This window comes from Oncorhynchus clarkii, chromosome 29 (genome assembly GCF_045791955.1).
Source record: "Oncorhynchus clarkii lewisi isolate Uvic-CL-2024 chromosome 29, UVic_Ocla_1.0, whole genome shotgun sequence".
Taxonomy (NCBI): Eukaryota; Metazoa; Chordata; class Actinopteri; order Salmoniformes; family Salmonidae; genus Oncorhynchus; species Oncorhynchus clarkii.
The window spans coordinates 11,542,987-11,556,035 of record NC_092175.1 but is presented as its reverse complement, the minus strand read 5'-3'; the positions used below and the strand labels follow the sequence as shown (position 1 = coordinate 11,556,035).

At 47.2% G+C, this 13,049-nt stretch overlaps 1 protein-coding gene across 1 annotated transcript in view; it reads right to left on the bottom strand.

Moving 5' to 3' along the window:
* Nucleotides 1-13,049, bottom strand: part of LOC139388535 (collagen alpha-1(V) chain-like) — a 128,405-nt gene that overhangs the window by 22,703 nt on the left and 92,653 nt on the right. Inside the window, exons 22-38 of the mRNA XM_071135240.1 lie at nt 12,385-12,438; nt 12,144-12,188; nt 11,959-12,012; nt 11,002-11,046; nt 10,117-10,170; nt 8,902-8,946; nt 8,435-8,488; nt 4,641-4,748; nt 3,433-3,486; nt 2,981-3,034; nt 2,028-2,072; nt 1,736-1,789; nt 1,565-1,609; nt 1,371-1,424; nt 1,216-1,269; nt 1,042-1,095; nt 70-267 (exon numbers count right to left, since the gene is read on the bottom strand). Of these exons, the coding sequence (XP_070991341.1) occupies nt 70-267; nt 1,042-1,095; nt 1,216-1,269; nt 1,371-1,424; nt 1,565-1,609; nt 1,736-1,789; nt 2,028-2,072; nt 2,981-3,034; nt 3,433-3,486; nt 4,641-4,748; nt 8,435-8,488; nt 8,902-8,946; nt 10,117-10,170; nt 11,002-11,046; nt 11,959-12,012; nt 12,144-12,188; nt 12,385-12,438 (1,071 nt within the window). The remainder of the gene's footprint in view (nt 1-69; nt 268-1,041; nt 1,096-1,215; nt 1,270-1,370; nt 1,425-1,564; nt 1,610-1,735; nt 1,790-2,027; nt 2,073-2,980; nt 3,035-3,432; nt 3,487-4,640; nt 4,749-8,434; nt 8,489-8,901; nt 8,947-10,116; nt 10,171-11,001; nt 11,047-11,958; nt 12,013-12,143; nt 12,189-12,384; nt 12,439-13,049) is intronic.

Genomic DNA, 13,049 nt, shown 5'->3' with positions numbered 1-13,049 from the left:
GGTTGATCTGAATCGTATTTATCCCCAATAGATATAAGACAGACATGATGTGAGGTGTGTGCTACTTACCACTGGTCCGGGTAGACCTCTCTCTCCTGGGAACCCTCTCAGACCAGGGGGACCGTCCTTACCAGCCGGGCCAGCGGGACCTGGGTCACCCTTAGCTCCCTCTTTGCCAGCAGATCCAGGAAGACCCTGCTCACCGGGTGGGCCTGGGGGTCCGGGGTGGCCACGTTCTCCCATTGGACCAGTCTCACCTGTGGGGCCCTGTGGATGGAGAGAGAGAGAGAAAGAGAGAAGGAGAGAGAGAGAAACAGAGAGAAAGAGTGAGTGCGATTGTATGAATAAGACAACAAAGTGAAGCAGGGTGTCTGCACAGTATGAGCATAGGGTGACAGAGTGTGAGAGAGTGGGAGGCAGCAAACCCCCGGTATTCGCTAGTCACTCCATGAAGGCGTCATCCATCTGCCAGAATAATAGCATCAATGCATGTAATGTTCTCAATTAGCATTAGGAGAGAAGCTCTTGGGTGGAAATGGTTGTTGACTAAGCATGCATAATGAAAGAACAGCCTAGTGCTAATATCTAAGAGGATAAACAACACTCTGACAGTCACCTATCTAACCAGATAAGGATAGGAGAAAATCCCTTCTGGGTGGACAACAAACACAGCTAAAACTCACTACGGCTGCCTTACGACACCTGTCAGTCACCCTTATCACACTCTTGTAACACCCTACACATCCTGCCCACCATCAGACATAATCTTAGTAGCTCGGCCGAACACTTCCGGTTTCCATCCTCTCCCTGTAACCGGGGGCTAACCGCGTTGACACGATGTGAGTCGCGCCTCGCTACTTATTAGCTCATCAGTCAACTACTACTCCGATACCGACATGACCCGTGCCACGTCTACCTGTTGACGAGGCCAGGCCAGGCCACTGAAAGGTATTGTATTGGGTGTGTTTTTCCCCTCCCAGTACCACAGAGAGATATGATCCAGCGGGATATGTGTGTGTTAGTATTGTGGCAGGAACTCACCTGAGGTCCGACCACTCCTGGGGGTCCAGGTGGGCCCGTCTTGCCTTGGAAACCCTGCGAGGAGAAGAGATAATGAGAGCGGTATAAGAAGGTTGTACGTGTAAGGTTCGGGAGAAGTGAAACTCTGGCCTGTGACACTAGGGACAGGGCTTCAACAGCAGTGTGTTCACTCACAGTCTCGCCTCTCTGTCCAGGGTGTCCGGGCAGACCATCTTTCCCGGCGGGGCCCTTGACAGGAAGATAACCTCAGTAAAGCCACACATACGCACTAGTCCACCGTTAAAACACTATGTGTTGTGTTGTCATTTGTTTGGGGGGGGGGGTCTTACGGGTGGGCCCTTTGGTCCGGGGAATCCTGTTGGCCCCTGAGGCCCTGGAAGACCCTGAAACACACAAGCAGACGATACAGTCAATCAATCAGTTATCAATCAGTTATCAATAACCACTCAATAACCACTATTGGAAATGGATCATATTGATACAGATGAATAGGTATTTGAGTGAGGGATGCTCTAGTACATACCCTCTCACCGGGAGGTCCTGGAGGCCCGTCACTTCCTGAGGTACCCTGGGAGACAGGGAGGAAACAGGAAGTGGTCAGAATGGACTCAGCCAATGACAGACAAGATCATACCACTGTATGATAGTGAGGCATTGCGTCAGCCATGTCATATTGGAAGACACCCTAACTCACCTTTGGTCCAGCTTTTCCTGTTGGTCCCCTTGGTCCCCTCTCTCCACGAGGTCCCTGGGAGGAGAGAAAGAAAAAGAGGAGGAACGTCAGGAGGGAGGAATACCAATAAAGTAGATATAACACTCTGAAGATATCCTTCACCATTAGAGGATGTCCTCCTTTCATTCACTTAACCTCCTATTGGAGGGTCAAGGTAATAAACCATAACCTGTGTCACCTGGACACACCGTTGTCATGGTTACCTACAATATATCACCAGTGATAGTGGAGGTCCAAGAGGCGGTAGACTTACCGTTGGTCCTCTCTGTCCTCTTGGGCCAGCCTTCCCTGCAAGTCCCTGTGAGGAACCATAACAAATACAGAGGGCAGAGGTCACAGGTCGCCATGGTAATGAATTTGAGACCACCCTGACCTATCTAACCAGTCAGATCAACTAGACCTATGGCATAAATAGGTCCCATTCTCACTGTCACCACGGCTACTTCAACTAGCATTGAGACCTATTCCTCATTCAACTGTCGCTCTGGGTCCCTGTAGATGAGAGTGTCTGCTAAATGACTTACATTTAAACATTATGTATTCATCTATCTATGGTAAGACTCTTTCTTCTTCTTTGTCTCAAGGGAGCGAACAAAGGCCAAGATGTTTACATTTGAAAATAGTTTTTCATAATGAAACTAGATACACGGCTTTACATATTCAAAACTGTTATTGGGCGAGAGAAAAGTGAGGTAGGTCGGCAAAACAATGCTATATAATAAGACATATTTCCACGATTTCAGAGCAATCTGAGGCCGTATTTCCTTGCTGTACGTCAAATCAACGAAGAAAAGGATTATGGCTGTGTGTGGGTTTTCGATTTACAAGTGACGGCAATGAAACCGAGTCCTGTACAATCTGATAAATTGCCTTTGTGGTGATTTTCAATGCTCTTATGTGAGGATGGTAATGAAGAAGGAATACAACAGTCTTTATGTCCTTGGTTTCATCTTTTTCCTGTGTCTTTTGAATTCGCACTAGAGAGACAATAAACCCCGTCTCCATTGGTCCGATTCAGTATTGATCCAAAACTCTAAGCGGTGGACAGGCTAAAACTTCAAAGTGAAATGCACTGGGCCGGCTCACACATCCACAGAGTTGTTCTGTAGGTATGTAGAGCAGACATGCAACTATAACTTCAAACGTGAGAATACTAATACTAAGCACCACAAAAAAAATGACAGGTGCGCTTTTCTCTGACCCTACCCTTGCTCCTTTCTCTCCGTTGGCTCCGGGGAAACCTTGGAATCCCTGAGATCCCTGTGTTGATAAAAAAAGAAAGGAGGGATAGAGAGAGAGAGAGAGAGAGAGAGAGAGAGAGAGAGAGAGAGGCAAAAGAGATTAAATCCCATGTTCGTCAAAGGCGAGCAACAAAGACGCTGAGTGGTGTAAAGTGAAACGCATTTTGGGCAGCGCTCGTTCAGTAGGCGTCTGTCTGACACCAAAAGGCATGGCTAAATCCTGCCCCCTTTGATCCGGGAGGTTCAAACATGACCTCCCTGCGCCCCGCCTGGGTCAGAGCGGTGCCCTGCTGGGCAGTCAGGGCCAGTCCATCAATAACGCCATGTTCAATCAAGGGGTCCTTCAGGTGTGCCTCCTTGAAGTGTCCACTATGATAAAGACAGAGAAAGGGATTCTGGGAGGAAAAGGGGACTTACCTTTGGCCCTTGTCTTCCGGGGTATCCTGGCAACCCTGGAACACCCAGTTTGCCCTGAGAGAGAGGAACACAAAACAAAGTCACCATCAGTATATCAATCAATGAAACCCATTTATTTATAAACGCCTTTTTGTGAATCTACAGTTGTCGCAAAGTGACTTGGCTTGAATGTCATGGGTTTAAGTATTCATTAAGTCTTGTGTTTCTCCTCCATCTATTTCCCTGTCTTTTCTATTCCCCCTTTTCTGGGTCAATCTGAAGCCCTTCTGTTTTGTTTACACCCTCATCCTGCTAGATGTGGGCTGGAAGTGGGAAGAGAAAACTGTCTCTCTCTACATTCCACTTCATAAGATAGTTTCTCTGGGGAATTCTATAAAATGATTCTGATTCCCAATTACTAAATTACAGTAGAGAGAGACACACTATACCAAGGAAAATTAAACATCTCGCAACTACTTTGTCTTATAGCTATAAAACGAATTGTCCTTGTTTTAATGAATAGAAATAAGTCACTCCAGTGTTTCACTGGTTATAGATAGAAAATATCCTACATGTGTATAGTCAGTGTTTTAAAAGTGTTCTCATCTTAAACACAGGTGTTTAAAATGCAAGATTAAACATGATAGTCAGCTTTTTCCTGTCAGTTTCAAATCAGGAGAACACCTACTGTATATCTCCTAAGTGTTCAGATTTTATAAACTAGTGTTTACTTTCCTATTGTCTCTCAGAGTACGTGGGATGGGCAACATTAACATATTTCCCAGCATGCTTTGTTGCAAGTTGATTTTTAGAATAGTTGTTTTAATATCTATGTTTCCTCATACATATTGGTCGATTGATCGTATACATTTTTCTAAACTAATACAATCTGTAAGGGGGTTGGAGTTATTGCACCCATTACTGAGATGGTTGTTCCAGTTTCAGTGGTTTAAGTATTGTTTGGTAACTATTTCACCATAGCAGTCATTCTGAGTGCAGGTTGTAGGTGATAAAAATATTCCAATTGTTGCCTATATTCCGATAGAAATTACTATTCACTTCACAATCCAGCGTATTGTGACTTGCAGGTTTAAACACTGTCACGTGTTCTAATTGAAATTCTGAATGCCTTGCTGTGTTACAGAAAAGTGTTGAGTTATGTGTTCAGATCCTAAACACTTGGTTTCACAGTGAATGTGAAGTTTGTCACAAGGGCAAAGACGACTCACCTTTTCTCCGTTGGGTCCGAGAGGGCCAGCGTCTCCAGGGAGACCAGAGCGACCCTTGGGCCCCTCAGGTCCGTCCTCTCCTCTGGGTCCTGCAGGTCCCAGCTCACCCTGGATAACACACATAACCAGGTTGTCAGGGGAACCTCATATTGTGTCATACTATTTCTCAGAGTATCATGTTGTATCCTAGATTCACTTATTGTGGCTTTCCATGTGGTTGATTTACTATTCGAATCATACCATATCTTCGATCTTAACGTACACTCTTAGAAAATAGGTGAAATCTAGAACCTAAACGTTTTTGGGGGGTTTTCTCCATAGGAGAACCCTTTGAATAACTGTTTTTGGTTCCATATAGAACCCTTTTCACAGAGAGTTCTACATGGAACCCAAAAGGGCTCTACCTGGACCCCAAAATGTTTTTTTACCTGGAACCAAAAAGGTTATTGTAAGCGGACAGCCAAAGAACCCTTTTGGAACCCTTTTTTCCATGAGTATATCGTGTCATGTTATATAATAGAGCCATGACACCTGCTTCCCAGGTCCTTCAGAATGCACTACCATATCCACATCACTCACATCGTCTCATCCTCACACCGTTTCAGTCCCCGTTTCAGTCATGACACTGTCTCATCCTCACACCGTTTCAGTCCCCGTTTCAGTCATGACACTGTCTCATCCTCACACCGTTTCAGTCCCCGTTTCAGTCATGACCCCGTCTCATCCTCACACCGTTTCAGTCCCCGTTTCAGTCATGACACCGTTTCAGTCCCCGTTTCAGTCATGACACCCTCTCATCCTCACACCGTTTCAGTCCCCGTTTCAGTCATGACACTGTCTCATCCTCACACCGTTTCAGTCCCCGTTTCAGTCATGACACCGTCTCATCCTCACGCCGTTTCAGTCCCCGTTTCAGTCATGACACCGTTTCAGTCCCCGTTTCAGTCATGACACCGTTTCATCCTCACACCGTTTCAGTCCCCGTTTCAGTCATGACCCCTGCTCCTCCGGGTCCAGCCCTTCAGACAGTGAGTGTCGAGCAGATCAGTCTCTGATGCTCAGTAACTGCTCAAAGAATCAAATGAGGCCATTTCCCCTGCTCTCTGTCTGTCTGTCAAGCTGACTGTGTGATATAAGAGGACTTTTATTTCCTCCCTGTTTAAGTGTATGCATCCTCTGGTGGGTTAGTGGTGCTGTGCTGAGGCTGCTATAAGGCAGAGCACAACTCTAAACGGCAGGGTACAAACTGGCTCTGACAATTTGTCGTTACAGTGCCGACCCAGTGGACCCATGAACAGTCCCCCATAGACTCGCCGTCAAACACACACACACACTTCACACGTATGTGCCCACTTTCATATGCACAAACACATCACAGTAATCACAAAGACTCTGTTTCTTCCAGCTTGACACTCACACGTTGTAACTCATGCTAAAAAGTTAATCAAACAGAAGCAGTTCTCGCTCTCTAACTCACGCACACTCATAAGCACGCAACACAAGTAGACAATTACATTCCGGTCCATGCCGGGAGCCTCCTGCCTCCTCTCCTCTCGAGAACAGGGCTCTCTCAAATCCCTCTCTCTTCTCCTCTCTTCCCCCTCAAATCCCTCTCTCTTCTCCTTTCCTCCCCCTCTCAAATCCATCTCTTATCTCCTCTCTTTCCTCTCTCAAATCCCTCTCTCTTCTCCCCTCTCAAATCCCTCTCTCTTCTCCTTTCTTCCCCCTCTCAAATCCATCTCTTATCTCCTCTCTTCCCCCTCTCAAATCCCTCTCTCTTCTCCTCTCTACCTACTCTCAAATCCCTCTCTCTTCTCCTTTCTTCCCCCTCTCAAATCCCTCTCCTCTCTTCCCCTCTCAAATCCATCTCTCTTCTCCTCTCTTCCCCCTCTCTTCTCCTCTCTTCCCCCTCTAAAATCCCTCTCTCTTATCCTCTCTTCCACCTCTCTTCCCCTCTCTTCCCCCTCTAAAATCCCTCTCCTCTCTTCCCTCTCTCTTCTCCTCTCTTCCCCCTCTAAAATCCCTATTCTCTCCTCTCTTCCCTCTTTCTCTCTTCCCCCTCTAAAATCCCACTCCTCTCCTACATTCCCTCTCTCTTCTCCTCTCTTCCCCCTCTAAAATCCCTCTCCTCTCCTCTCCTCTCGTCCGTCTCTCTTCTCCTCTCTTCCCCATCCTCTCCTCTCTTCCCTCTCTCTTCTCCTCTCTACCTACTCTCAAATCCCTCTCTCTTCTCCTCTCTACCTACTCTCAAATCCCTCTCTCTTCTCCTTTCTTCCCCCTCTCAAATCTCTCTCCTCTCTTCCCCTCTCAAATCCATCTCTCTTCTCCTCTCTTCCCCCTCTCTTCTCCTCTCTTCCCCCTCTAAAATCCCTCTCTCTTATCCTCTCTTCCCCTCTCTTCCCCCTCTAAAATCCCTCTCCTCTCTTCCCTCTCTCTTCTCCTCTCTTCCCCCTCTAAAATCCCTATTCTCTCCTCTCTTCCCTCTTTCTCTCTTCCCCCTCTAAAATCCCACTCCTCTCCTACATTCCCTCTCTCTTCTCCTCTCTTCCCCCTCTAAAATCCCTCTCCTCTCCTCTCCTCTCCTCTCGTCCGTCTCTCTTCTCCTCTCTTCCCCATCCTCTCCTCTCTTCCCTCTCTCTTCTCCTCTCTTCCCCCTCTAAAATCCCTCTCCTCTCCTCTCCTCTCCTCTCCTCTCCTCTCCTCTCCTCTCCTCTCCTCTCCTCCCCCTCTAAAATTCCTCTCCTCTCCTCTCTTCCCTCTCTCTTCTCCTCTCTTCCCCCTCCTCTCCTCTATTCCCTCTCTCTTCCCCCTCTAAAATCCCTCTCCTCTCCTCTCTTCCCTCTCTCTTCTCCTCTCTTCCCCCTGTATTCTCCTCTCTTCCCTCTCTAAAATCCCTCTCCTCTCCTCGCATCCCCAGCTGCTACATCTCCAGAGGAAGACAGGCTGAAGCCCCTTGTTTTTTTCGCTCTCTCTATTTTGAAGGGGTTTAAGCTCCTCTCATCGATTTCTCTCTCATCACTCTCTCTCTCTCTCTCTCTCTCTCTCTCTCCCTCCTCCTCCTCCTCTCAAGATGGCCTGTTCAGGGGTTGAAGGTATTGTGTTTAAAGTAGGGGCATTGAGGGTATTGTGTCTCCCTGTCGACGGGTATTGAGGTGACTTGAACAGTCTAACGTAAATCTCTGACTGACACTGTTCGCTTTGAGAGGGCTTCTATTTCTGGCTTTACCTGCCAGTTCTCTGGTCTATTAATCTCAGAGAGGTCGGCTAGACGTCAAGAGGTAATTGGAGAGACGGAAGAGGGGGATTGATAGGAACACACACACGCAAACGGAAACAGCTCACACACACTAGCTCGCACGCACGCACGCACACACACACACACACACACACACACACACACACACACACACACACACACACACACACACACACACACACACACACACACACACACACACAGTTAGTGATCCCCTACTGAGAGACAGTAGGGGATCAATACCATTGAACAGTTTGAGTAAAGGTCACCTCCTATTGGACCAGAGAACTTTAGGATCAACTGTGCACTAGCCAAAATCCTCAGCCAATGGCAACTAGCCAATGACAACTAGCCTAACGTTTCCATCACTTTTCAAAGTCAGACTGGGTTTTACTGTACCCTTCGTCATAAGCCTGTCAAAGGAACACTAAATCCCTGCCAGACTGATGAAAACTCTGTTGGATATTATGTTCTGCGACGTCCAGATATGTGGACGGCATTTGACCAAAAAAACTAGAACAAAAGATAAATTCCTCACCCTGTCACCCTTGATTCCCATATCTCCCTTGAAGCCAGGGAATCCATCTTCTCCCTGAGAGAAAGAAAGAAAGGAACAAGACAAAGGAGGGGGAGACAGTAAAAGGTGTTGAGAATGTGGTCATTTGTTTTGGAGAGCAGTGAAAAGCCACATCCGCCCTCACGAAGACATTCACAAACAAACACAAAAAACACACATCCCTCTCACTCTCTCACACACCTGTAAAATTGCTTTGGGCAGTCCCCGTTGCCATAGAAACTCTAGATCTTATTTTCCCGAAAGAGAAGTAGGACAGCCTGACATTTATGGGCTTCGGCAACATATACCATCACCCTTATCGCCACCTTCATCGTCACCATCATTGTTAGAACCATCATCCCTGTCATTATTATCATGTGTGACTGATGCATTTTTTCATTAGACCACTCGAACAGAAGATCGGGCGCACGCGCACGCTAATGTCGTACCTTTTCCCCCTTTCCTCCTTTCAGGCCTCGTACACCATCGGCTCCCTGGTTCGAGAGAGAGAGAGAGAGAGTGAGTGAGTGAGTGAGTGAGTGAGTGAGTGAGTGAGTGAGTGAGTGAGTGCGTGAGAGAGAGAGAGAGAGAGAGTGAGTGAGTGAGTGAGTGAGTGAGTGAGTGAGTGAGTGAGTGAGAGAGAGAGAGAAACATTAGTATCAAACCCTGAACTGGATCTGAATGCTTAAAACACTAACACACTCAACTAAGGCTGAAGGATAACTAAGCATGCCATTTCTCATTAAACTCTATAAAGAATGATCTCGATTGGAGCTCGATGATAACAAAGCTATTTGCCTGGGGTGGAATTTTATAGTATAGGAGCAGAATTGATGGTACCCTGTGGTGCCGGAAACCAATACCATCCTTCTCCTCCTATATCTATCTTTACTCCCATATACATCGGTTGTACTTTCATTAAACCAGCATCAGTCGCCGAGCCCGTTGTCTCCAACACGCAGAGGCTAACTGCTGGGGAGCGCTTTCGGGGAGCACACGCCAAGAGGCACGAGCATCCGCCAGCCTCACACACACAGTCAGTGGGTGGTGTAATTCATTTGGCCCCTTAACCCCTCCCTGGAGGGGCCATTTGATGGGAGTCCGCCTGCCTTCATGTGTCTCTGCTTAAATCAGCTAGTCATTGCTGAGGAATAAGCGCCAGTGGGATCCCTCCCGGGGCCATCGAGAGAGTGGGAGTGCGAGCTACAGCCACGCGTGCTTATCTCAGCCACCCAGCCCATCAACCCTGACCCTCTCAACTGAGCTACGACGAGCGGCGCTGGTTTTACGAGCCTGAATAAGTGCTTCTGGTCACAGAAGGTAATTGGGGGAAAACAGGTTTGTGATATCCTGTAATATTGACTCTATCCGCATGTCACAGATGGGGGGGGGGGGTTCTTCAGTCCAAAATCCTAATCTAACATTATGTCTGGTCCACAGCATAACTGCTAACCAGGCCTATTTTATTGCACACAAACGTACAGGTTCAGTTCATTCCACATTAGCATTCAAAAGACAGCGGGACTAAGGATTAGACCGCTTCACCTAATGACAGATCAGACCAATGGGAGAGCACCATTGATATCATGTGCTCCAAGGATGGGGTCGTGTATTAGGAGTCAATTAAGCCGGGGGGGGGTGAGACATTGGGGCGTAAAACTCACCTTCACGCCTCGGGGACCGGGATAACCGATTGGGCCTTGAGAGCCAGTGGGACCCTGCGAGAAGATCAATGTGTGGACAAAAGCTTGTTACGGAGAGTCATTTACATTTATGCAAATTCAATGTCCAAAATCCAGGTGAGGAATACGAGCGAAAAATACAGGGAGTGAGATAGAGGCAGAGATATACAGAGAGAGAGATACAGAGAGAGAGAGAGAGAGAGAGAGAGAGAGAGAGAGAGAGAGAGAAATAGAGAATCAGAGAGAGAGAGAGAGAATCTGAGAGAAAAATAGATAATCAGAGAGAGAGAGAGAGAGAGAGAGAAAAAGAGAGAAAAAGAGAGAAAAAGAGAGAATCAGAGAGAGAAAGAGAGAATCAGAGAGCGAGAGAATCAGAGAGAAAAAGAGAGAATCAGAGAGAGAGAGAGAGAGAGAGAGAGAGAGAGAGAAAGAGAGAAAAAGAGAGAAAAAGAGAGAATCAGAGAGAGAGAGAGAGAATCAGAGAGAAAAAGAGAGAATCAGAGAGAAAAAGAGAGAATCAGAGAGAGAGAGAGAGAGAGAGAGAAAAAGAGAGAAAAAGAGAGAAAAAGAGAGAAAAAGAGAATCAGAGAGAGAGAGAATCAGAGAGAAAAAGAGAGAATCAGAGAGAGAGAGAGAGAATCAGAGAGAGAGAGAGAGAGAAAAAGAGAGAAAAAGAGAGAATCAGAGAGAGAGAGAGAGAATCAGAGAGAAAAAGAGAGAATCAGAGAGAGAGAGAGAGAGAGAAAAAGAGAGAATCAGAGAGAGAAAGAGAGAGCAATAACTCCAAGTAAAAGACAAAGGGAGGAAACAGATCCGGATGAAAAAGACAACGAACAAGAACATAATAACCTATAAAGAGAAGCTTACCAAATGTCCTTTCTCTCCGTTGGGCCCTTCCTTTCCAGGGTGACCCTATGAATTATTAACAGCAAAATGAACGGTAGTCCCGGGATAATTAGCACACGATCATAAACACTACAACATATCGCACAGTAAAACAAATCCAGGCTGTACAGTATGACAGTGGAAAAGGCCATTTGGAATAAAAAGCCTTCAGAGTTCAATCAGATTTTTGGATGTCTCTTTAATGCCCAGTATTTTACAAGCACTATGGGCTGTTATAGAACATCTTTCAAAGAAGAGCTTTCGGTTTCAACACATTCCTCACACCACACACACACACGCACACACCACTTAGCATGTCGAGTGAAAAAGGGCAGAGGGAAATTGATTATGTTCCCTTGAGATAACCAAGCTGTAATATGTCCACTGATAGGGTTTCAGGAGAGAGAGAGAGAGAGAGAGAGAGAGAGAGAGAGAGAGGATGAGAGGAGACTTAAGCGGCAGAAAATAGAAGCCTACAGAAGAAAGAGGGGAAGAGGGTGGCATAACTATCAAATGATATGGTTTCAGATATGAGAGATAGAGAGAGAGAGAGAGGGGGGGGGTGGATGAACACTAAGAGGCAGCAAATAGAACAGAGAAAAGGGGAGAGGGGGGAGAAGAAGGGAGTTGAAAGAGGGAGCGAGTGGCATTTCCACTCTACATAGATATCAAAGCCAAGGAGGATCACGGGCTTCATGGGGGGATACAGCGACAGACGCTGCTCTCATCGAGCTCTCGCTCTCTCTTCCATTCCGTCTTCCATACTTCCACTCTTTCTCGCACTCACTTTCTCACTCTGTCTGTCACATGCACACACACACCTTTCTCTCTCTCTCACACCCACCACCTGCCATCTTCCACGGACCACCTGGCGACAGCACAGGTGTTCCCTGCGAGGGGGTGGGGAGTGTGTTCGGGAGAGTTAGTTCACACACTTACCGGGGGTCCGTCAGCTCCGGGCATTCCTGGCAGTCCTGGTTTTCCGGTAGGACCCTGTGGAGAGCAGAGAAGGAGAGAGGGGAAGTCCGAGATACTCAGGTGACAGACAGTGGAGCCACAATACTGCTCACATCGCACAATGGTGTAGTTATATGTTTTAAGTGGCCAGGGGCCAGGGCCCTTACCTTATCTCCAGGGGGCCCGATGGCTCCCTGAGGACCTGGAAGTCCCTGTAGAGAGAGAGGACGGACATTGTCAGCACAAACTCACTGGAGGATGAGACAGGAACGTCCAAGAGCGACAGAAAATCCGACCAATGGACTAATGTCAAAATGCCTTAGTGGGCATGAACATACAATGACGAACCAAATGAAGGCTGTAATCTCATACCCTGTCCAATAGGAATCCTAAGATGATCATACTGACCTGAGCACCAGGGTTTCCTTGCTGTCCACTGGGGCCAGGCTCTCCTTGGGGTCCCTATGATGGAGACAACAGCTCGTTCACATTCATCCACAGGACATCACCAGGTGTCAGTCTGACACATGAGGACAGAGCAGCTTTAAGAGGTAGACGACTAAATGCCGGCACCCGAATATAGCGGAGGGTAAATTCATGAAGAATCTAGTGTAGTGATTGGACTTTTGATTGAGTCAAATATCACAACTTTATTACTTTCTTCCACACAGACATAACTCCCACGGGCCGGTGTGTTTTTGTAGCCTGTTCTAGCTGGAGGGAACACACACACACACACACACACACACCACCTGCTCTCGACCTCTCTCTTTCAAAGAAACACATAAACACCTCCCCTCTGCCACACACACTCTCTCAGTCTCCTTCACACACAATCCGCTCAGTCTCCTTCACACACACTCTCTCAGTCTCCTTCACACACACTCTCTCAGTCTCCTTCACACACACTCTCTCAGTCTCCTTCACGCACACTCTCTCGGTCTCCTTCACGCACACTCTCTCAGTCTCCTTCACGCACACTCTCTCAGTCTCCTTCACGCACACTCTCTCAGTCTCCTTCACGCACACTCTCTCAGTCTCCTTCACGCACACTCTCTCAGTCTCCTTCACGC